This window comes from Mustela nigripes, chromosome 11, assembly GCF_022355385.1.
Source record: "Mustela nigripes isolate SB6536 chromosome 11, MUSNIG.SB6536, whole genome shotgun sequence".
NCBI lineage: Eukaryota > Metazoa > Chordata > Mammalia > Carnivora > Mustelidae > Mustela > Mustela nigripes.
This window is the reverse complement of record NC_081567.1, coordinates 33,909,763-33,935,527: the sequence shown is the minus strand read 5'-3', so window position 1 is coordinate 33,935,527 and position 25,765 is coordinate 33,909,763. Positions and strand designations below refer to the sequence as shown.

The following is a 25,765-nucleotide window of genomic DNA, read 5'->3' as shown; positions in this document are numbered from 1 at the left end:
GCACACTCAGAGATCACATTCTTTAAGTTACTCCACGTGTCTGCCAGGTACTGATCTAGGTAGGGATCCAGCACAGAATAAAAAGCAAGCGAAAGACCTTGCCTTCATGGAGCTGAGCCTAGTAGATGCAGAGACAGAAAAATAAACAAGATCCATGTTGTAAGTGCCAAAAATAATAAGCACAATAAGGAAAAGAAAAGAGGGAGATGATAGAGCATGACCACATGTCAGGGGCTCAGCCCAGGGATGAGCTGCAGTTGGAACCCACACCAGAATAGGGGGAGGGAGCTTTGCAGGGGAAGGCAAGCAAACACCTACAGGCGGGTGTAGCCAGTGCATCTGAGATGCTGTAAGAAAGTCAGTGCGCCTGAATTGGAGTGGGCAAAGGTAGATACGGATGGTCACTAGGGAATGGGTCCAACAGGGCTATGTGCGAAGTTGGATTTCATTTCAGTGGGAGGCCAGTACGGTTTCCAAAAGAGAAGTTTCACAGTTTGACGAATATGGATATACCTGGATTTGATAACTGTATCTGCTACTTATTAAGTCTATGTCCAGAACAAAAATTACTTTGCCTTTCTGAACCTTAGATTCTTCCTCCCTGAAGTACAGATAATAATAAAACTTACTGCATAGGATTATTGTAGAAGCGATGCATGTAACCCCTTACAGGATGTGCTTGCCCCAGGTCAGTGTTCATTACCTGCTAGCTAAAAATCCAAACAATACCAACCACAGATTTGGGAAACCTTAGACTAGCTATTATAAAGATATCCAGGAAAAAAAAAATCTGCTTTGATCCACTGTTGGTGGGAATATAAACTGGTACACCCTCTGGAAATCAGGATGGGAGTTCTTCAAAAACATTAAAAGTAGAACTACCGTATAATCCAGCGATTCTGGATATACAGCTGAAGGAAAAATTATGATCTTGAAGAGATGCGTCTGCTTCCATATTCACTGTAACATTTTCACAATAGTCAAGGTGTGGAAACAACCCATGTGTCCATGAATGAATGAATGAATAAAGAAGATATGCTATATATTGATAGTGACATTCAGCTGTTAGGAAGGATGAAGTCTTGCCATTTAGGACAATGTGGATAGACCTTGAGGGTATTATGCTAAGTGAAATAGGACAGATCCTACTTATATGTGGAGCTAAGAAAACCCCCAAAGTCATGGGAACAGAGGATAGATTTGTAGTTGCCAGAGGCAAGGAATAAAGGGTAGGGGAATTAAGTGAAGGTGGTCAGTCAGGGCACACTTCAGTTATAAGATGAATGGAGACCTGGTGGACAGCATGGTGCCTGCAGTTTACAACGTTGTATTGTGTGTTTGAAAATGGCCAAGAGAGTAGATCTTAAAAATTCTCATCGTGGGGAAAAATGTCACCACGCGAGGTGATGGATATTAACTAAACTTGTCTGCGGTCTTTCTTTCACAATATATACGTAGATCAAATCATTATGTTGTACACCTTAAACTTATACAATGTGTTAAGTCTATTACCTCTCCAAAATACTGGCATAACAGATCCGAACTCTGTGGAGAAATAAGATTTCATAAGCGGCGTGGAGTTCACTAGTGTTCATCAGTTGTGCCGATGAGACAATATTCCTGTGGTGATCAGAAGAATGATCTTCCCTTGCCTGCAAGTCTGTGGTTCTTGGCCGTGTGCAGGAAGTCCACCGTGAGGAAGAGGGGTGGGGAAACAGAGATAGTGTCTCTTGCCTTTGTTGATGGATCTCAGTGGAACAAAAGTGAACCTTCCAAGGTAAGAAGGTAGGCTGGCATGGGTGTTTTGCTTGAGGTATCCCTTTGATGATGCTGTGCCCATGTGATACCCAGCAAAGCTCCTTTTTAACTGAAGTGTCTGCAGGGCCTACCCAACCTGGAACTCATTGATAAAGCTTTAAGCAGCCTCCAGGCCTGTTGACCTCCGAGAGTGACTTAGGCTGACTTTATCGGCAGTGGCTCTTCTTTTTCATTATATTTGCTATTACCAGAGCTGATCTTTTTTCTTAAAACCTGTTAACCTTATATAAGGGGATGGGACCATTTGAGCTCTCCGACAGGAAGCTGATGGGAAATTGTAAGCCTCCAAAATAGGTTGAGAGCTTCCCGTTGTTTGGGGTCCTGGCGGAGGTTACTTTAAAAAAAAAAAGGCGGGGGAGAGATTGGAATATAAATTCTTGGTGTTTTTTTCTGGGGTTGGCCGATTTCTTCCCCAAGAGCATGCCTTTTTTCTAGCCCTTGGGGGAGGGCTGTATCCATCTTACAGAGAAAGCTTGATGAGTAAGTACCCCAGTGTCGATGTTAGGACAGGTCATATGTTCAGAATTGCTGCTTGTGCCTATAGACCAAGAAATGCTCTTCTTCCACAGGTATGCAGAAAAGAATTGTGGATATTTAAATCTGAAGATGCTTCTGCCTGGCTATAGGAAGACACACTATTATTTGATTTCAAGCCAGTTAGTGAAGATTGTAAATGGGCATGTGTGTTAGTGACTTAAAATCCAGGCTCTGTGTTAAACCTTTGATAAGCATTTTTCATAAACACAAATACACACACACACACACACACACACACACATACACTTGTATATTCTGTTATACCAGTCATACTGAGTAATTGATGGAAGCTCAAAATGGTTAGAAGAGCTAATAAATAGCAAAACTGCCTTCTGTTGTGTATTCATTAACTTCTCCATTAAAAATAAATTTTTCCCATGGACTGGGTTACTGTTTTAAGAACATGATGATGAGGAAAACCAATTGGCTAAGTGGTTAAGATCACCAGCTTTTGGGTAAAATAAATCTGGTTTAACTCCTAGAGCCAGCATTTGTTAGTTCTGTGACCTTGGGCAAGAAACCTAGCCTCTCTTGAGTTTGTTTCCTCTAATGGAGATAATCATTCTGTCTGCCTCATGGGATTAAGTGAAGTTTTATATCTATCTATCTCTCTATCTATATACTTATATCATGTATAATACACAATATATACTTACTTATCATATATATTATATATTTATTATACTACATAAATATAAAATATAAAATGATATATTTGTATCTTATTATGTATTTTATATTTTATTTATATATTATATACATCTCATATTTATGTGTGTGTATATATATATATACACACATACACATACATACGCAGTTTTTCACTAAGAATGACTTTTTAGAAGAAGTCTGGTTGGTTTTGGTACCCTTGCCTTTGAGGAGCTGTTAACATCATGGAACAGACAGGCAAGGATGCCGTGCACTGGAAATACAGGTCCAGATGAGCTCAACCCCACAATAGAAGTGCACGTGGAGGGTGTGGTGCCAGAAAGCTGTCTCTTCTGGGTGGTTAGAACAGAGGTTAGAACAACTACCTTCAATAAGCAGGTAGCTGGGTAAGCAGATGGAGAGTGGTTCAGGTTAAGGAGACACAGTGAATCAACTTTCTGGAAGATAAAAATATTTAAGAACAGTTAGATTCACTCTGAATGCAGTATCTGTGGAGAAACATCATAGAGTACAAATCTAGGAAAGAAGGTGGGATTGGTCAGAACATGACTCACTCCCCTGGAATTTAAATCCAAGTAGTCCCATGCTTTCACCAATTCAGAATTGGTTTGAGATGATTATGGTACCAAAAGGAAAAATTTTCTTCATTTTATGTATTTATATATTTTACCCAACATAAACTACTTAAACACACTTGACAAATCAAGCTCATACGTTTAGGTCAGTACCCAGTGCATCTGAACAAAAAGCAATCAAATGTTAAAAGGTATTGGGGCGCCTGGGTGGCTCAGCGGGTAAAAGCCTCTGCCTTTGGCTCGGGTCATGGTCTCAGGGTCCTGGGATCAGGTCCCGCATCAGGCTCTCTGCTCGGCAGGGAGCCTGCTTCCTCCCCTTCTCTCTCTGCCTGTCTCTCTGCCTACTTGTGATCTCTGTCTGTCAAATAAATAAATAAAATCCTTAAAAAAAAATGTTTAAAGGTATTAATCTTCTTAATCAGAAATCAGAAATCCTCTAATATATCAGAAATCAGACAGACTTCTGTTGTAATTGATCATCTGAAACTCACAAATGTAGAAGTCAGTAAACAAACAAACAGCAGAGAAAACACCAGAACATATATTTCGCTTTAAATATTTAAAAGAATGAAATTCTGGGGCACCTGTCAGGCGTAGTTGGTTGAGTGTCCAACTCGTGGTTTCTGCTAAAATCATGACCTCAGGGTTGTGGGATTGAGCCCCAGGTTGGGCTCTGTGCTAAGCACGGAGTTTGCTTGGGACTCACTCTCCCTCTGCCCTGCTTCTCTCCTATTCTCTCTCACTCTTCCAAATAAATTAATTAGTTAAAAAAAAAAAAAGATTGAAACTCTATCCAGATAACTGGTTGTGAATGTAGAACCAAATAAAAGAAATCACAGCAGGAAGTACAACGAGGCATGAAGGAAGACACTAGAAGAGCATTGACCTGTGTCTACATATTCTTCAAGAACATGACAGTCTGGGACTTTTTAGCCGGAGGGCGAGACTTGCTAAAGTTAACCTCTTGGAGGTGGCATTGACTGAGTTACAATGTCAGAACCAGCCATCCATGTTTTAGGAAGTGAAGACAATGAAACAAATTTATAGGCATTTTATCCCGAAGGGTTAAAGTGATAAAATTTCTCATTTTAAAGAGATCAGCCTTTCTAATTGGGAATAGTCAGCCTTTATCTCTCACCTCCTTCTCAGGACAGTATGGATAATTGAGGTATTTAAGACATATTGAGGGCTATCTTAGATTTCTACTACTCTCTCCCAAACATAATGTTTATGTCCCATAAATTGTATAGGCCTGTCAACACAAAAGAAAAAGTAATCAGAACTTTAAAGAGTATTCTTAATTCTCTTTTTGCGAGTAAAAACCAAATGACAGTTTCTGCAAGTAAACATGGCATTTGGGAAAGAGGGTGAACAAGCAGCGAAATGTAATTACCCTAAACTGTCTCTTTTAAGGTACATTTTTCCTGTACTCATGTAAGAATTGATATGAGTGTTTTGCAGAGTGGATTACTAATAAATCACATGGTTTGGGAAAGAACATTTACATCCATATTTCTGTTTCATTTTCTGAAAAAGCTTAAGTGGTTATTTCTCTGGTGACTTTTGAATTTACTCTTGGGGTTCCAAAGTTCAGGGTCTACTACTTAGATATACATATTTATTATAATACAAAAATAAACTTTTGGGGTGCCCGGGTGGCTGACAATTGGTTTCAGCTCAGGTCATGATCTCAGGGTCTCAGGGTCGTGGGATGGAGCCTGTCGTCTGGCTCCGTGCTCAGCCAAGGAGTCTGCTGGAGACTCTCTTTTCTCCCTCTGCCCCTCCCCCAGCCTGTGTAAATAATGATTTAAAAAATACACTTTTCTTTCTGGTATGTTAACTTTTAGATCCATGTTGGCAAACTTAGGCATATTCCATTGAAAGCTAAACCAAGAGTATCTGTATGTTCTTTGATGAGTGAAACTACGGACGCACAGATTGAATATCTTGTGTTACACAAGTTTATATAATGTCTGGCCCTCCAGTAGCAAATTTGTACACTTAGTGTTATTTCCTTCATAATACCCATTCCAGAGTATATAGAAAATTGACAGAAAACAAGAGAGATCTGTATCTTTTCCAAATCCATGCTGGTTTGGTTTTAGCAGCGGTGGGAGTGATGGAGACCATTTGTAGATTACTTAAGGCCGTAGACAATAAAGTTTGTATTCTTGGAACAAAGAGTTGATTACTTAATCTTATTGAAAAGGTTACTATCCATTTCCTACCAGAACGTGAAATGTCAAAACAAGGTCACAAAATATTGCTTCCCAAGAAATTGTGTTTGACAAGATTGCTACAGCCCAAATGAATACTGCAAATAACCAGTTTTCAAGGAGAGCTGTGGCTCCACCCAGCAATCAGCAAAGCTTTGTCAATGTCTTAAAGCAGAGCCACTGCTTGGAAACCGGTAATGCATCTCTCTATACTCAAGAGGTGTAATACAAGAATGCTTCCCCCCCCCCCCCCCCAGATAGTTTGCACTAGCTCTGTTGAACTTCAGTAATGCTCTACCTTCTCTGATTGGCATAATCCTTGCTTTGACCATTAGTTGTGTTTTTGGAATATCTGATTCCTAGAAGGAGATTATATATTCAATTAAGTGGTTTTGTTTAGTCCTTACAGTGTGAAGACCCTTACAAGAGGAGCTTAGTGGCTGTTGATGTAGACTGTGAACATCAAGTCCTAGGAGACTTGTGCTCTTAGAAATTCCCATCTGGGGACACCTGGGTGACTCAGTGGGTTAAGTGTCTGCCTTTAGCTCAGGTCATGATCTTACGGTCCTGGGATCAAGCCCTGCATCTGGCTCCCTGCTCTGCGGGGGGCCTGCTTCTCCCTCTCCCTCTGCCTGCCACTCCCCCTGCTTGTACTCTTTCTCTCCCTGTCAAATAAAATAAAATCTTTAAAAAAAGAAAGGAAGGAAGGAAGACAGATTCCCATCTTTTGTTGTTCCTAGGGATCCACTTAATGGACAGAGATCGCAATGACACTGAAGAATTCAGGCAGTGTTTAGAGCCACCTTATATAGAGAAGGAAGAATAATAATGATGAAATTATCTAATAGAACAATATCTAGTGAACATAGATAACTATAATAAGGTTTAAAAATTGCAACTGTAAAAACAAACCCTTCCAACCCCTCTGACTACATGACAGCATTGTACGTGCTTTATCCCAGCTTAATACTAACACCAGGCTGATGGTATCCGCACTGGTACTAATCCTATTTTCTGAGAAAGGGAGGGCACAGATAAGTTGCCTCATCAAATCACATAGCTGTTAAGTGGCAGAGGGAGCATTTGAAGCAAGGTAGATTCATTCCTGAGTCTTCTTTCTTATTTTGGTCTACACAGCGAGGTTGAAATTAAAATACAGTTTCTCATTGCCTTTGCCCTCACATATCATTGTGAATTCTTTCATTATCTTAGTATTGCTGAACATTCACTGTGTCGCATTTCCTCAAGTGGTTAGTAGATTAATTAAGAACGAGTCTATATTATTTATTTTTTTGTTCTTAATTTGAGTCCTTTATATAGGCAATGTGGGGCATAGCTACATTGTGTCAGATGTAGAGGACACTGGGAAAATTCATGTGGCCCTATAGTGAGGAGTGAAAAGCTCCTCATGACAGACCCAAATTCTTGGTCCAGCTCCTCTTTCAGTTGACCTTGAACCAGATTAAGTTTTCAGGGCACCATATCAAACCAGTCCATTTCCTGCTCTAGCGCCCTCTTGGGGTTGTTTGAAGGCAAAGCTCAACGACAAGCATTAATAAGAACACAACTGCATCCAAAACCCAAAGGAGGCTGTGGACATGGAAGAGTGCCACTATGGCAGCCCGCTCTCAAGTGGAAGGCCAGGCTTCTTTTTTTAAAAAGGGCCTGCCTGATTGACAGCGATGCTGCGGGCCCACTCAGTGGGCAGGTTGTAAAGCCCGCTTGCCTTTCTGCATCCTGCTCTCCTGATACTCCGTTTGGTTGCTTACCTGGAGTGCATTAAACTTCAATTTGATAATTGCGTCCTCAAATCCCTTAATGAAGGCGCCTATCAAAGTATAAATAATTACCCAGTAATTTTGTATTTGCAAACTCTATCCTGGCTGTTTATGCTTCTCTGTGGTTCAGATGGGAAGTTCGGGGGGCCTACCTCACACTTTCCTAAGTCAGGGAAATTTCAAAAGCCCTGAGGATGGCATCCTAACACCATTCCCCACCCAAGGAGCTCACGTCGCTCCCTCCCAACACTGACCTCCATCTTTTCTCCTACTATTTATAAACCCATTGGAAGGCTGCTTTTTTTGTTTTGGTGGTGGTCGTGCAGATGTCTGTCTGCATCAGAGGTACTGTCCTGGAGCTCCTGGGTGCGATCCCCTGGCTCCCTGAAGGCACCCAGGATCCCTGTGAGCCTGGGCTGTTTGCTTCTGCACTTGTTTCCTCATCGGCAATGTTTTGTCCTTTGGACAACACAGGCCTTAGTCATGGCAGGCACATACCAGCGGGCTGTTGTGCTTCTTAGTGGACGTGCTGGGGGTCATGCAGGAAGCTAAAAGCCGAGAAGACAACACAACAAGACGAAATGCAATAGGACAAAAACCTGACTTGGGTTGGGAGTTTTTGTGGGGGTGCTCCTCTGAGTATGCAGTTTTGGGGGGGTTGCTTAGCTGCTGGGGCCTGCTATGATCGAAGGGAGAAGCTGCATTGCCGGCAGAAGCCAGGTGACACACCCAAGGCTTCCTGGGCTGGTGTTTTTCTCCTAGACACTGTTTTTAAACACCCAGACTTGTTGAGAGCTGAGCAGGTGACAGCTCCTCCACAAGTATTATTCTTAAAAGCTGCACTAAAATTATTCACCTCATGTAAAAACAAGTGCGATTTACATCTAATATGGGTAATTACTTTTACAGTTAATTAAAAGCGCTCTCATTAAACCCCTGCTGTGATGCCAATGCATAGCTTTTATTTGCAAACAGACCCTTGGTTGGAGTTTACCTTGGTGACATACAGCTCCTACCTGAGAGGGGGCTGCCTTCCTCAGTAGCAAATTTAATTCTGCTGAGCCAGCAGCCCTGGGCTGCCAGGGTTCCTGCCAACTCTCTCTCGTCCCCTGATAACTAAGCTGCAAAAAAACATAGGATGAAGAGTACAAAATAATTCATGGTGGGGTGAGGGTGCGATCTTCAAAGAAGAAAGTCACAACTTTTCAATGAAAGACCTGCTATCTTTATTTGCATGAAGATGTAGTTTGGGAATTCTTTTGTGGGCTTTCTGGCTTTACAGTTCTTTCCTGCTACCTCTCTCCCAAAGAGAATATCCCATAACCCATCCCCACTTAAAATTCCTCTCCAACATAAATTCAGCAACATGGCATTCTGAGCTAGCCAACTAAAGTAGGTTCTACTCTCTTGGTTGAATGGCGTTATATTGAGATCTTAGCTCGCTCTTTCTTTCTTTCTTTCTTTCTTTCTTTTGTGGCCATTTGTATGAGTTCAGGCAAAACAATTCTGAAATAAATTCTCAGTCTTCACATTCAGATTGAAACTTACCGTTTTTGGAGCATCCCGTGCCTTGAAACAGAGATATACTGAACCTCCTTAAACACATACTAATAAAATGCTTTCTCAAATGATCACATTCCTGCTAAGTAATTAAAGCTTATTAATTAAAGCATACAGCCATTTGAGACTTAAATTTTGAAGAAAGAGATAGATTGTAATATTTCAAGAAGTTTACAGACTCCGTGAATGGGACGCTGTAGTGTAGTGCTTCGTGCTTTTTAGTATTTTACGAAGTTATTTGCTGCCCTCTGCTGGCATTTTATGAGATTGCAGGGGCTGAGTAAATTTGTGAATGGAGACCAATGAAGTGGATATAAAACGTGGCAGTGCAAATGTTCTGTGCTATTCTTTACGTATTCAGGTGACCTTATTTGAATCTTGGTCTTTCGAGCTGAATCAACACAAACTGAAAAATTCAGCAGGAAGGCACGCATGACTCCAAACTTGTACCAACTATAGTTATGAACAGTTATTCTTTTTTATTTTTTTTATTTTTTCCCCCGAAAAGAACTTAAATAATGCAATTTCATTTTGGTTAATGTTTTAAATATTCAGATCCAAAGACAAATTATGGTGTTGAGGAAAGTGTACAATACAAAGCATGTAGATTGGTTTCAATCCCTCTTCTGTCATTTGTTATCAAAGCCAGTGCCCAACACTCTTTGACCCTCAGTTTTCTCATCTGCAGAATGGAAGCACTGGGGCAAATGGTACTGTGGCTTGTATTGATTTTCAAAGTTTGAATCTCTGTGAGGGTAGGAAAAAAAACAAAACAAAGCCTGAGAACCCAGGTTGTAGTAAATGTTCTGAGTCCTAGAATCTCAGTTCATACTGGTTAGCTTCATTTTTTTTTAATTAATTAATTTTTTTTTAATTAACACACAATGTATTATTAGCCCCAGGGGTACAGGTCTGTGAAACACCAGGCTTACACACTTCACAGCACTCACCATAGCACAATACCCTCCCCAATGTTCATAACCCCACCCCCCCTCCCTGCCCACACTCCCCAGCCACCCTCAGTTTGTTTTGTGACATTAAGAGTCTTTTTTGGTTTGTCTCCCTCCAGATCCCATCTTGTTTCATTTATTCTTTTCCTACACCTCAACCCCCCCAAGTTGCATCTCCACTTGCTCATATCAGGGAGATTATTAGCTTCCTTTAAGTAATAAGTAATTGTTACTTGCAGAGCAGTACGAGACTTAAATGTCCAAACTATAGAAAAATTGCCATTGAAAAGAAAACTATAGGGGCGTCTGGGTGGCTCAGTGGGTTAAAGCCTCTGCCTTCGGCTCAGGTCATGATCTCAGGGTCCTGGGATTGAGCCTGCTGCTGCTTCCTCCTCTCTCTCTCTGCCTGCCTCTCTGCCTACTGTGATCTCTCTCTCTGTCAAATAAATAAATAAAATAAAATAAGAAAAAGAAAAGAAAACTATAAAAGAAGGGGAGCAGATGCTACCCCAAATTATTCCTTTTTACCATAAGGATCATTTGGGGATGATTACTTTAGGGAATCTCTGAGAACAGGGAAGTTGCCCTTTTTGTGAAAAAGGTATTTACATTTATAAGAGAAATCTCCATCTGTAAAGGTGTCTTCCTGTACCAGAAGAGAAAGGGGACTCCAGCTCTCCAGAAACTCTCATCAGTGGAGGAGACAGTGACTTAATAATCTCACCCTTGTTTACTGTGTTTTGCCTGATAATCTTTCTTAATGGGCCATTCCCCACCCAACTGCTTTCTTTGCCTTTAGCTGAAGAAGGCCTTGATGGCTGGGGCCATTTTGGGACTTACTCATTTTTTTTCTGGGCCTGTCCCATGTATATAGGAAGTATAAAAGTCATTAAATTTCCGTTTGTTCTTCTCTAATTAATCTGTCTTTGATTATGGGGATATGAACGAAGAAGCTAAAAGGGTAGAGGGGAACATTATTTTTTTTCTCCCTGACTATTGTGGATTTAGCTTTTAAAATGCACTTTCGAATTCTTTTTGGAGTGTGATTTCGGAAATGTACTTTTTCGATAATGTTATAAACTGCCTTGCCATAGACACCTGGATTTCTTCCCGAGTAGAAGGGTAGTTGATCGGAAACCCTGTTTGGATTTGGCATGAATCTTTGGCTGCGTCTCCACTGATACAGGACAGATGTTAGGGTTCGGGGTCGAGAAAGAATTCTCTTTTTTTTTTTTTTAAAGATTTTATTTATTTACTTGACAGGCAGAGATCACAAGCAGGCAGAGATACAGGCAGAGAAAGGAGGAAGCAGGCTCCCTGCTGAGCAGAGAGCCTGATGGGATCATGACCAGAGCCAAAGGCAGAGGCTTTAACCCACTGAGCCACCCAGGCACCCCCAAGAAGGAATTCTTGAGACATGTTGGTACAAAAAGGGGACAGGAGGTGTGGGCTGTGCCTGGGTCCGGAGGGATGGCCCATTACACACTTTCAAGTTGGAAGGCGATTAGGGTTAGTATAAGTCTCTAAGGAATTTGGAAGCAAGGTTCCCAGGGCCTTAAGGGGCTAGCTATTGTTGGGGAAAAAGGTCAGTTGTGACTGTCTAATAAAACCTGACTAATGAGACCTTCCGATGTATATGGGTGGACCACATTGTTGCAGAATTGCAGGGTTCTTTTCTCTTTGAGTAGAAGAGTGGATCTGCCAGACACAAAAGGGTGAAGTGATAGTTTATTAAGCGAAGGTGAGAACAGGAAGCAAGCTCTCTAGAGGAAGAGGGGTCTCTTCATGGTCGCCACATGATGTAGTTTTGAGACGGGCCAAGAAAGATTTCTTGAGACATCTTTTGTGCAAAAAAGTGGATTTAATTAAAACATAGGGAACAGGACCTGTGGGCAGAAAGAACTGCACTAGGGTCACAGGAATAGCCCAGAATATACTTTCAAGTTCGGAGGGGGTTAGGGATAGTGTAAGTCTCTAAGGAATTTTGGAAGCAAGGCTTCCAGGACCCTGAGGGAGCTCACTATTGTTAGGAAAAGGTCATTTATGACTGTCTAATAAAACCTGAGTCATGAGAACCTTCAGATGTATATCGGTTGGTCATATGCTTGGGGATGATTACTAACATATATCTTGGGGGAATAGAGATAAAGGAAGTTTCCAAAGGAATTTTTATGTTCAAGTAGACTTACACGATCCTAGGGGTCAGGCTAAGATTGCCTTCTGCCCTCAGCAAAGTATTAACATCGAGGCCTCTGAGTTCCTAGAGGAAGGTCGCTTTGCCTGTTTCAAGGACTTGTCAGTGGGCTCTAAGTAGTAAGGAAATCGAATTTTTCTTTCGCCTTTGTTTCCCACATCATCCACCAGCTCTTGAGAGCTCTTTTTAACGGTAGGTATTTCCTTTGAAATGCCCTATGGGACTTGGTGGATAGCTGAGTGCAGGAGAACAATGCTACGTCAAAGATAAACTGACCTCACTTTACCCTCATGTCCGGTATAAGTGCCCTGGTCTTTTCCCTATGTTGTCCTTCCAGGGTTGATACCTGAAGTCATTCCCAGAAGTTCCAGGGGGGCTGTCCTCTGAAAACACAAGGGCCCGGGAACAGAACACCTATGCACCTGTCCTTGCATCTCTTATATAAAGGGGTTTTTCTTCTCCCCCAGGGGTTGGATTGCATGGCGTGGTCTCTGGATCATGCCTTTCCTTTCTCTGCGATGAGTAGGCAGGTATCAAACATGAGGGAGTCACACTGGAAGCTCCTGGAGGCTCTTGATTAGTTTCCTGTGGCTTCTGTAAAAAATTACCACAAATCTGTGCCTTAATACAACAGAAATGTATTTTCTCATAGTTCTCATAGTTCTGGAGGGTGCAAGTCAAGATGTCAGAGGGGCCTCTCTCCTACCAGACTCTCTGAGAGTGAACCCTGCCGTTGTGTCTTCCAGCTCCTGGTGGCTTTGAGCACTCTGTGGCTGGTGTCATGTTGCTCTAGGCTCTGCCTCTGTCTTCACATAGCCATCTCCTTTCTATCTCTTAAAAGGACTCTTGCCATTGGATTTAGGGCCCATATAGATGATCCAAGATGATCTCACTTCAAGATGCTAAATTACATTTGCAAAGACCCTATTTCCAAATAAGTTTGCATTCTCAGATTCCAGGGATTGGGGCACGGAGTTAACCTTTGGAGGACTACTATTCTACCCACTCTAGACTCCTAGCATCTAATTCCTCTAAGGCCTCCAGATTCCCACTGGCAGACATTTCCCTCCACCTATTCCCAGGGACCTTTACCTTCTGGGCACTTCAGAGCTGTGAATGATGCTGACACCTGCTCCAGGATGATGGTTCTCTGCACTGTGGGCATAAATAACCCACGAAAATCAGCAGAAATGCCGAACGCACAAAAATGCAAAAGAAAAGAAGTCTCTCTTGGGAGAGAGAACAGCTTCTGAAAAGAACAGACACACAAGTGCTCCGATGTCTAAAAGCCAGAAGAACTCGGAAGCCAGAAGAACTCGGAAGACTTGGAAGAGCAAACTTTAAAAATAGAACCGTTTTTAAGTTCTCAGGACTCTACTCAGAACTCGGTCTCACAAAGACATTTGGAGGATGCCGTCGATGACAGCTAACATTTATCGATGACTCGCCATATGCTAAGACCTTTGCACGCATTAGAGATGCCTGACAACACAGGAGGCGGCTATCATTATTTTGCAGACAGGGAAACTGACGCACCAACCCACATCTAGTGTGGGGCAGAGTCCAGGTGCATGAAGCCAAGCAGTGTGTTTCCCTCGCGTGTGCAGAATCCCATCTGTTGCTAGCGTCTGAGTCACCATTTGGAGTTTTCCAGCTACAGAAAGGAGAATGCCTGGCTTCTGTAGGGAAATTGATGGGTTGGTGATGAGTACACGGCTCTAGATTCATACTTAACACTTACGTCGTTGAGCTGTTTCCCAAGCGAAGTCATCGAGTGGGGCTGAAGTACTTACTCGACTGTTCTGGTTCGGAAAAGGTCAGGCCGGAGCCCACCCGGAGACACCAGCTCTATGTGGAGTGATCTGAACGATAATTTGTTCCCGCCAAAGTGACATTTTTCCAATTTGAGTCCAACATTGTTCAGAGGCGAGTATAGTCCCCTGTGGTGCCTCCCGCGTAGATCTGCAGCGGATGACAAACCAACAATATCATCTAAATAAAAAATCCAGCGTGGGCTTAGTAAATTAATCCTGACAAGAATAAATTGAATAATCTTAGGGAAATGGCAAGAGCCCTGATTCTACCAGATGGCTTTATTCTGTTGCTTGTGAGGGTCCTTGGTGGCAGATTAAAAACAAAAACCTGCCTTTGGCTTATTGATTGCGTTAGTTACTTGATTAACACCTGCCGCTTCTTTGTGGGTAAATCAAAATTGGATATGGAGACTCTTCCCTGAAAACTCAACGTATATTCACTGGAGGAGAGAAAGGAAATGAACACTTCCCCTGATCAGAACAGCCTAAAGCAGACAAAGAACTGTTGTTTCCTGCCTGGTCGCTAGGTGGCATCTCCTGGGTTTAAAAATAATTCATGAATTTCATCATTCCCATTCCCGGTTATTCTCTATGTGTCTTAGTGGATGAATACAAAGAGAGTTCTTGGTTTAAGAGAAAGTGTTCACGGGACACCTGGGTGGCTCAGTCCATTAAGCCTCTGCCTCCGGCTCAGGTCATGATCCCAGGGTCCCGTGATCGAGCCCCTTATTGGGCTCTCTGCTCAGCAGGGAGCTTGCCTCCTCCTCATTTTTGCCTCTGCCTGCTTACGCTCTCTCTCTTCCCCCTCCCGGACAAATAACTAACTAACTAAATAAATAAAATCTTAAAAAAAAAAAAAAAAAAGAGTAAGGGTTCAAGGTCAGCCAGGGACGTCAGCCATTAAATCAGGGGTGTGGTGAGAAAACAATGACCCCCCAGTCCCAAGAGTGGGCTTTGCAGATCATCTGAGAATCTTGTCTGAGTCAGCGGGAGCCGCTATAACAAAATAGAACCAACTGAGAGATTTAAAACAACAAAAATGTATGTTCTTACAGTTCTGGAAGCTGGAAGTCTGAGATCAGGGTGCCGGCGTGACCAGATTCTGGGTAGCACTCTTCCTGGGCTCTGTGTTCTCACGTGGCCTTTCCTCTGTTCATGGATGCGGAGAGGGAACAAGCTTTTTGGTGTCTCTTCTCACAAGGACATTAATCCCGTCAGATCAAGTTCCACCCTTATTTTTTTTTTTACCTCATTTAACCTTAATTATTTCCTTAGGGGCCCCATTTCCAAATACAGCCACACTGTGCGGGGGGTGGTTAGAGTTTCAACCTCCGTATTTTGGGGCACACACTCTTTCTACACGGTTGTTAAAAGGCAGAGTCTGATTCAGTGTATGTGTGGTGAAGCCTGAGATGCTCTATTTGGGGCCCAGACCCCCTCTTTGAATAGCCCGTTTCTCATAGTATCCCTTTGTCACAAATAGGCAATCAAGACTTCACAAGGTAAAGACACTTGCCTCAGCCCCACAGCCGGCATGCGATCGCTGCACACTTGGGAGGCAGGCGTCTGGCTTTAGCACAGGAACTCTAACCATGACAACGTCCTGCAGTCAAGGCTTCAGCCTTGAGCTCCCAACGGAACCCCTGAGGGCTTGCTAACACAGAGATCTCTGAGCATATCACCCGCTCCGGCCCCAGAAGATGCAGTTTTTTAATAGGTTCTCAGGTGATGCTGGTTTTGCTGACCTGGGGATCACACTTGGAGAATCACAACTGTGCCTCGACTCTAGATCATTTTGCTTTAGATGTCCCTCCTCCCCATAGAAAGGAAAATAATGAGACACGTGGCCTGAATTGTCAGACTGACCAAACACCTCGACTAAAATAAAATAAAATCACCTAAAAGGAAAGCAAAGTGCCTGGTGTTAGGACCCACTTTTGGGTGTAGACTTAGCTCCATCGTGTGTGACCAAGAATGGGTTACCTGATCATTCCCCCCAGTTGTTATATGGTAAAACACTAAAAATGCCAACCTTGTTTGGTTATAGGGAGCTTAAAGACAAGTGTGAAAAACACCTACCATAGTTCCATAGTGCCAGGGAGGCATCCAATCATTGCTCATTGTTTCAGTCCCATTTTACTGATATTAAAACATTCTGTTACATGAAAAGCAGAATCTTCAGATTATGATATTGTCTTCTTTTGTTCCACTCGTGATTCACACAGACCTAGAATTTGTTATGCTTAATAAATCACCATGGTGATAGCCTTCCACTTAATCAACCCTCTCCGAGGGACGCATCAGTAGAGTAAACCCAGCTAGTTCTTGGGGGAGAGAATAAATATTTCTATAGATTTAACTCACCCCGCGCTGAGCCACTGTTGTTTGCAGACCCCTGCATCATCCTGCCTCACCCATCGTCCTCCTCGCCTCCATTGCTAGAAGAGTCGGGCCCAAAACCTTGGCCTGGTCCTTGGCCTCCATCTTTCCCTCATATTCCACATCTGATCCTTTAAGGCATCTCTTCACTCCATCCATATTCTTTTAAAAAAAAATTATTATTTTATTTTAGAGAGAGAGAGAGAGCAGGGGCAGGGAACGAGGGCGAGGGAGAAGGTGGCTCCCCGCTGAGCATGGAGCCTGACGCAGGGCTCAAACCCACAACCCTGAGATCATGACCTGAGCCAGAATCAAGAGTCAAATGTTCAACTGATTGAGCCACCCAAGCACCCCCACTCCATCCAGATTCTGACAACGTCTTACCACCTCCCTGCAATCACCGTTCCCAGCCACACCACCACCTTATATCCAACCTTCGGCAGCCACCCCCAAACCAGTTTCTCTTTGTGCCTCTCAGTTGTCTATCCTGTTTAAACAGAAGTCAGATCATGTCTCTTCCCACTTCAAAACCTGTGAATGAAGAGAAGCGCTGGCCAGGATGTGGAGAAATTGGAACCCACACGCACTGCTGGTGGGAATGTAAAATGGCGCAGGTGCTATGAAAAACAGTATGATGGTTCCTAAAAAAAAATTAAACACAGCATTAGCCTGTGGTCCAGCATTTCTCCCTCTGGACATCTATGCAAAAGACTTGAAAGCAAGGACTTGAACAGATGTGTGTACACCCATGTTCATTATTCACAGTATCCAAAAGGTAGAAACAACCCAGTGTCTATCCATGGATGAACGTGGATCCACACAATGTCATATATACATGCAATGGAATATTCTTCATCCTTAAAATAATGGAATCTGACATGTACTACTAAGTACATGGCTGAGCCTTGAATGGAGTTGTGCTAAATGAAATAAGCCAGACACAAAAGAGCAGATATTGTATGATCCCTCTTATATGAGTGTTATACACCGAAGTTGGCCCTACCCTCAAGTTTGTATCTTGAGGCTCCAACCCCCAGTATCACTGTTTTCAGATACAGGGCCTTTGGAGAGGTAATGGAGATTTAAAATGTCATAAGGACCCTAGTTTGATAGGACTGGTGTCCTTATAAGAAGAGGAGGGGACTCCAGAGACCTCTGTCCATGCACCCAGAGAAGACGCCACATGAGGGCACAGTGAGAAGGTGGTGGCCATCTACAGACCTGGATGAGAGGTCTCACCAGAAACCCACCCTGGCAGCATCTTGATTTTGGACTTCTGGCCTCTGAAAGTGTGAAAAAATAGATCTCTCTTATTTAGGTCTCCCAGTCTGTGGTATTTGTTATGGCAGTCCTAGGAGACCAGCACAGTGAGGTCCCTAGAGTTGTCAGACTCACAAAGGAAGTAGACTGGTGGCCGCCAGGGGCTGGGGAATGGAGAGGACATGGGGGTTGGTGTTTGTTTACTGGGGGCAGCATTTCAGGTTAGGGAGGGTGAAAAATTTCCTCGAGGTGGAGGGTGGGGATGGTTACCCAGCAACGTGAACGAGCTTCAAGCCACTAAACCATACACTTCAGAAGGGTTAAATGTAAATGCTGTGTGTATTTTGCCCCCAGATCAAACAAACTCAAAAACCAACCAACCAACCCTGGGTGGTTCCTCACTGCTCTCAGAATGAAAGCTGACATCCTCCTCTGATCTCATCTCCCAGTAGTTCCCTAATTTGCTTCCCTCCTGCCACTGAGTCCTCCTTCTTCCTTCCTGCAGCGAAACGGTGTCTGATACTTTGCACGGGCTCTTCGCTTGCCTGAGAGGCTCTTGCCCCAAATGGCGACATGGCTCATCCCCTAAATTCCTTCAACCCTTTGCTCAGTTGCCACTTGTCTTTAAATTTAAGATCTTATTCCCCCGTGCTCACCATTTCCATTCCCTTCTCCTTGCCTTGTCTGTCTTCATAGTATGAATCCTCTTATAATATTAAAAAATACCATTTACTGATGTTTCCTTTTTAATTGTCTGTCTCCTCTAGCAGAATGTAAGCCTCACCAGGGCAGGACTTTCCATGTGTTTTGTATGTTACTGAGTCTTCCTTTCCTAGAGCAAGGCCTGGCAAGCAGGAAGTGGTGAATGCCTATCTTCTGAATGCATAAGTAAATGAATATTACAGATGCTTTTGTGTGTGTGGGGGGGGTGTGAGCCCTATTCACCTAACTGGTGATTAATTCACCTAACTGGTGAATTCCTTGAGGGTAGAAACAATCCCAGAGCAACATGAAAAAAGGCATAAGAAGTTAATGTGCCATCAATATAGCTGGATGGGTGGACCCATGGATGAATGGATGGACAGATGACAGATAAATGGATGAGTGGGGGATGACTCATGGATGGAAAAGTGGATGGGTAGAAAGATTAAAAAAAAATAGATGGTAATGGTTTTGTGTTGAAAGGTGGTAGATTTTATTATTCTAAATCTTGGAATGAGAGAGAGAAATAGATAATAAATCTGAGTGAGGGGAGTTTCTGCTGGTCACGATGGGGGTGAGGGAGCTCATATTATTTTATGAGCCGTCAGCTTCTCTCTGTTGTGGCCTCTGATCCATAACTTTTGCCTTCACCCCACATCTGCATGTAATAAAGCTTAGTTATGACATCCATATGTCTCTAATGCAAACACCCGGGCATATACTTCTTAAAAGGGCTATAAAGAGCAATGGCTCGAGAAACAACCGTTAGGAGTGCGAGTTTTTTTTATTATTTTAAAGGGCATTTCAACGACACTGCTGAATGTTCCCTGACCAGAAGTCTGACTCCTGTTCTTTCTTTTTCTTTTCTCTTCCTCTCAGGATATCAAAGCAGACTGCAATACCTGTGTGGAAATAGAGGACAGAAAGGTAAGTCCGTGTTTTTCATCTTTTTGGTTTTTTTTAAAAAAAAAAAAAAAAAGAACTCTATGACTTAAACCCAGGTGTTTAAGGCTGGATGATGGCTTGCAACTGTGATTTGGGTACTGATATTTGACGCTTAAAGGTAGTGATACTTTAAAATGTTTGTCTGTGTTACCTCTGATGGTTTCGGTGAAGAGCACATAACATAATTAAGTATGAATATGTTGGTGTTGATTTTTTCTCTTAGTCCTATGCTTGTCTTCAGGAAAATAGCTCATTTATCCTTAACTCATTTCACCTTGTTGTTGAATGTCATGAACCATTTTTCAGTAATATTACATACATATATGGTAGGATAAAAAATATCAGACTTTCCAAGGTGTGTCCCCATATTTGATCTATACAGTTTGAGAGGGAGCCTGCCTTAGTTTCCACCATGACATATTGATGGGAACAACGATGTTCTATGGCATAGATCTATTTCTGTGAGATGTTTGCGGGGGTGCAGTGAGCGGAGGTCCTTTTTTATATTTTCAGAGCCCCTCTGTCTCCCATTTATCTTCCTGTTACACTTGGTGTGGATCCACTCAGGAAAAACAACTGTTAGACAATTGTTCTCCATGCCCTGTCCTTATTGACGCGAGTTCACAGCAGTTTCCCTGGTAAAGGGCATCCAAGCAGATCAAATTCTACCTTTAACGCCTTGGATCCAAAGAGGTCAAGTAAGTGAATTGAGGGTACATATCCTCTGGCTTCTTTTGACATCATTCCGCAATTTTGAAAGATGCTTCTCTGTGCAACTGTACCATTATTGCCAAACGCAGTTACTTCAAGCAGAGGTTTTCAGCCCTGATTTTGTGATAGCTCTGTCGTCTACTGATTAAGGATGTGGTTGAGGACTCCTCAAAGCAAAATTTGCTTTTTAAATAAAAGGCAATTGTCATGCATTGTTTTAAGAAGTGTTAATCTCCTCCTGTTGAAAAGAATAACGGTATGGTGGCTGAGATTCCCTCATCGTGACCCTTGGGTAGGTTTAGTTTCTGGGTGGTTCTCTTCATTTGCAGGCAAAGGCATTCCAGTTCATGTTTGTATCTGCTGCATATTTGCATGCTGGTGTTCTTGCAGGGTGTGTAATTTTGTGTGTTGGGCAAATGGAATTTAGGCTGCACATATGTCTGCAGTCTTTTTTCATTCGTTCCTACCAGTTCTGCTGTGGGGGATCCGCCCCAGTTGCTCTGCCCATGTCAAAGTGAAAGCTCATGTCACCTGCCCCACTTTCTCCATTCGGGATGCTTCCAATCCCTTGGACTTTTGTGGAAATCACAAGCGTGTTTCTGTCATATATATGATTTTTGGGGGTATCTTCTTTGCTAGTAGTGTTTCAAAGACACCAGGAGTCCTGATACCTTACAATAATATCAGTCTTCCATAAAATAAATGAGCAGCCAGGATAATCTTTGGGCAGTGAAAGCCGGCCACATGGCTCCATTCTGCTGATCCAGACTGTCACTGGTTCCTATTTCGTGGCAATAAGGATCTCTCAAGTCTGTGGATGCCTCGTGATGTTTTAGTGGTGGGAAAAGTCGTATCTGTACACGGCTTCCACTATTTTCAGACAAGAGAAACACACATGCGTGTGTACACACATGCACACACGTATATGCATTTCTGTGCTTTGTCATAGCCTGTGGGGTTGAGTCAGGCACGCTAAAAACAGTCTGGTCTCCAAACAGGTTCACCCGGGGTTTTCTAAATATGACCAAAGACGCAGGAATCAACCACACCTCTCCTCCAGCAGTCCATTGGTGATGACTCCTAGCAGTCCCACAGCTGTAATGCCCACCTCTGTTTCTGCAGTCTTCTTCTCGAAGGACTTATTATTCCTTCTGTCCAACCGGAGAAATATTCTTCCTCCAGGAATTCTTTTCTGATTTATTTTCATGTGATTCTTAACATTTGGGCTGTAGCTCCTCTGGGGGTGAGGTATGGGGAGGGTAGCTCTGTATGTCGGGGTCTTGTCTCCTAAGGGAAAAGTCAACCCCAGTCATCCCAGCGGGGCACTGCCCTCCCCCCAACCCACAAAGAGTGCCGGCCCCACCCCTGCGTGCAGGGTTGTGGTAGGAGGGCATGCAGGGAGAGGGCAGCCGAGGCATCAGGAGTGATCTTGATCCAGGCTCTCAAATGCACTCTGGTACTTCTGTCACCCTGACGTATAATTATGAAATTTCACCATTGAAGTGATGACACTTGCTCCTGTGTGTGCGCGCGTGCGTGTGTGCCCCTCTCCACTTAATCCGAATGCTTCTGGCAAAATCAGTAATTTGATAAAGTGGAATTGAAGTGACAAGAGATGACAGAGGTGCTAAAATAATAAGTCAGCCCGCCTCTGAAGATGCAGCCCTTGGCCCGTGTGGGTTTTTTTTTTCCAAGCGCGGAGTGCTCTGAAGCAAACCAGCCGTGATTTCTCGAAAGCTCAGTTTCCTTTTAGTCAGGGAAGCTTAATGTGGTGTCTGTGGGACGAGGTGGATCCCCGGGAAACCTGGTTTTTATTTCCTTTTTCATTTTCCTTCTGCTTATCCTTCCTTCCTGTCTGCCTCTCTTCAGTATACGCTCTCTGTTGGGATGCATTTGTGGGCTTACATCTGTGCTGCAGTTGGGGGCCTTCTGGAGAGAAGGATTTTAGAAAACAGGACCTCGAGTTTGCCGTGGAGTCTAATAGGGTCTTTCCCTGCTGCCCCCTCTGGTTTCACGCCTCATCCTGTTCAGCAGATGAATCATTCTTGAATTGACTGCATCCCGCGGGTACAATGACGGAAGATAAGCGGTGAACCCTAAGAGCTGAGAGAGCCCTCATCCTTCCTGTGTTTCTGGTCTGCACACTGGTTCTGTCCGAGACCCAATGAGAGACTCCTTCTCTCCAGTGTCTCTGTGTTTCTTTATTCTGGGTGCCTGTTTTCCACCGGCAGACATCGGCAAGGAGCTCCCTGCCGATTGCCGGTTGCATATGGAGAAATGCGTGCCTCGTATTGGGGGAGTGCTTCTTTTTCACGTTTCCATTCTGCTTCCAAGCTCACCAAATCCTAGAGTCCCTGCGAGTGCACCTGCCTGTGGATGGCTTTCTGGCCATTTCTTAGAGTCATTCAGAGGCTGTCACGGGAAGATCTCAAGGGCTGCAAGCATTTTTCACCCTTAAGTGGGAAGCAGAGCTCAGATTGTTTCCTCCCACAGTGAATGCCGTGGAGCTAATGCAGATTTAGCAAAGGTGATGGGAGCCAGCCCATCACTGGGAGCGGCCGTATGGCCTTACAAAGCCGCCTGCCCTTGACATTTACAGCGCCCTTGTTGCTTGTGCGGAGCCGAGGCATTTAAATTCATTTTTATTTGTGGTATAAAATCCATCTGAATTCCAGTACTATTATGAAGACTGCAATTCAGGTGATGGCAGAAGAGGCGGATGGATCAGCCGGGGGGAGAATCTGTCAGGAGGAGATGAGAGCCCATTTGTCAAAGGCTATAAACACAGACAGCCCTTCCTCTTCTCACTTATCGCCTGGCCTGGTGCAGCTAAACAGTTTCAGATCCGCTATGAAATTGCAGGGAAGGAGTTTGAGCTGTTTTCAAAGTTGGGGCGACTTTCAGATTGGATCCAGTTGGAGCTGCGATTGGGTCCGGAGCAGATGCTGTCTGCCTCTGTTAACCCTGAGCGTTCTGACTTTTCCCTGTTATGAGACTTGCTCTGGATCAGGATTCTAAAGGGCCTTCCGTACTCAGCACCCTGTGCGGGAGGTACTAACAGGATCCCCATTACAGAAAAATGGAAGAGGTTAAGTGACTTGCCGGAGAACAAGTGGCATCAGAGGCCAGGATCTGAACTCACAGATTCTTTGTTTTCTTTTTTTTTTTTTAAAGATTTTATTTATTTATTTGACAGAGAGAGATCACAAGTAGGCAGAGGCAGGGAGAGAGAGAGAGAGGAGGAGGAAGCAGGCTCCCCGCTGAGCAGAAAGCCCGATGTGGGACTTGATCCCAGAACCCTGAGATCATGACCTGAGCCGAAGGCAGCAGCTTAACCTACTGAGCCACCCAGGCGCCCTGAACTCACAGATTCTTAATGCACAGGCTAGGCTCTTAACTCTAACGCTAGACCACCTCCCACACACAAACATGAAAATTACGTTTGTAGGAGACTTGCCTTTTCCTACAGATGAATTTCTGCCCAGACTGGCATCTTCATCCATTGCCAATAAAATCACCTGTTTTTCAATTTAGGACAACCTTCAGCCCTCATGTTCTAGCTCTGGTAGAGACTCACCATATTGACTTACCATACCCTTGTCAGCCCTGACCCTCTGATGAGCCGCTGACCCCGGTGGTAGAGATGCCAGGACTTTTTCTGGTCTCTTGAGGACAAGAGAAAGCAGCCCGACGTGCAGTGCTGGCTTCTGTTTCTGGTAGACCTGGTTCAGTTCTAGCTTTTGTCTTTCCACCAGGGTATATGCAAGGATTAGAAATTCCATGCTCACAGCACAGGAGTGAACATAGTGTAGGAGTGAAAACCATAGGTCTTAGAGCTTGAAAGTCCCGTTTTTTTTTTTTTTTTTTTTAAAGATTTTATTTATTTATTTGACAGACAGAGATCACAAGTAGGCAGAGAGGCTGGCAGAGAGAGAGAGAGGGGGAAGCAGGCTCTCTGCTAAGCAGAGAGCCTGATGTGGGGTCCAATCCCAGGACCCCGGGATCATGACCTGAGCTGAAGGCAGAGGCTTAACCCACTGAGCCACCCAGGCTCCCGGAAAGTCCTGGGTTTTTATCCCAGTTCTCCTACTTAGCAGTTCTGTGACTTTGAGAAGCTCTCTTATCTTGTATCAGTCTCCATCTGCCTGTCTGTGAATTAGAGATAATATAACTCACTTGAAAAGTTGATTTGAGGAGTTGATAATACTGTAAGGCAGTATGTGACACACACACACACACACATACACACGTATAATGCCTGGTACAAAATAAGAACACAGTCAACTGCATCTACTTTCACTTTTGCTTTTGCTAATGTCCACAGCTACAGGTATCACATGTCATTTATAATTTAATTTTTTTAAGATGATGAGTCCCCCAGAGAGTGTTATAGAAGCTCACAGAAACAGACCACTAGGGTACCTAGGGACCTAGAAAGCTTGGGGAATGTTTTACAGAAGAAGAGATGCTTGGCCTAAGACAAAGGACAAACTCCCCCATCTGCCGGGTCCAGGCAGGAATCCCATGTTAGTGACGGGGATTGAGGGCTGATATGAAGCCATGGGGACAGCAGTGAACTCAAGAACAGTGACCCCATATGCAGGGGTTCTGTTGCAGCTACCTGTTACCATGGGGAATATACGTTCAGTGTTGCCAATTTCTAAGGCAATCTGGAAGTACGGATTTTAGTGGAAAACTACTGATTTTTAAAACACTGTGCAAGTCAAGTAAAACCCATATGTAGAGAAGATTCAAGAGACTTGAAGTCTTGAGACTTGCAAGCCAAGTCTCAGTGGATTAGGAAGATGTGAGTATCTTCAGTGGCTGTTGAAGACCTGACTGGCAGAGGGAACAGGGAAAGCAAAGACGGAGGCCTAAAAGCATGTGGCGTGTTTCGGTTAGGTCCAGGCCCGGTGTGCATGTCTGAGGGTGACCAGTGGGGAGACTGGCCCAGTGAGTGGGTAGAAGATTATGGAGAGGAATGTTTGCATTGCCGATGGTTCACAGGCATTATATCAATCTCCCCCCAGTGGAAGGAGAGAGTAAGGGAGGTCAGGTCCTTGTGGGAGGAGGTCAGAGATAGATGGAACCAAACTCAAACTCTGTGTGACTAACTCACCAAAGAAGAAGTCCTGAGGAAAGAGGGAGAGGGGGACAGAGCCCAGAGATGGAGCCAGAGGCCGGCTGGCCGTGGCTGAGTATAGGGATGAGCTAAGGGGAAGTCTTTGCCAAGAATAAGATGAGGGCAGCCAGGACTCAAGAAACAGTGGTGCTGGGTTCCCTGCCAAATGTCCTCTTTTTTAAAGATGTGTGGTGGCGGAGGACCGTGTTTTCCTATGGGCCACTATTGCCACGTGTAGGGCTCAGATCTCATATGGTAAATGAGGTACCTTCAGGTGATTCATGGACATGGTATCAAATCAGTTAATGAAGAAGTGTTGAAGTTACTGTCTTGTCAGTTATTTTTCAGACATTAGGATTGTATCAAGGTGACTTGATTTTGTTGGTGTTTTTTTTTTTTTTAAAGATTTTATGTATTTATTTGACAGAGAGAAATCAAAAGTAGATGGAGAGGTAGGCAGAGAGAGAGAGAGAGAGAGGGAAGCAGGCTCCCTGCTGAGCAGAGAGCCCGATGCAGGACTCGATCCCAGGACCCG

General features: G+C 43.7%; 1 protein-coding gene across 7 annotated transcripts in view; it reads left to right on the top strand.

Annotated features, from left to right (window-relative positions):
- The window catches only part of RBFOX1 (RNA binding fox-1 homolog 1), a 1,460,760-nt gene that overhangs the window by 526,731 nt on the left and 908,264 nt on the right, over positions 1-25,765 (top strand). For all 7 annotated transcript variants that reach the window (XM_059415358.1, XM_059415365.1, XM_059415357.1 and 4 more), the window contains one exon: positions 19,332-19,379. In XM_059415358.1, coding sequence (XP_059271341.1) covers positions 19,332-19,379 — 48 coding nt within the window. The remainder of the gene's footprint in view (positions 1-19,331; positions 19,380-25,765) is intronic.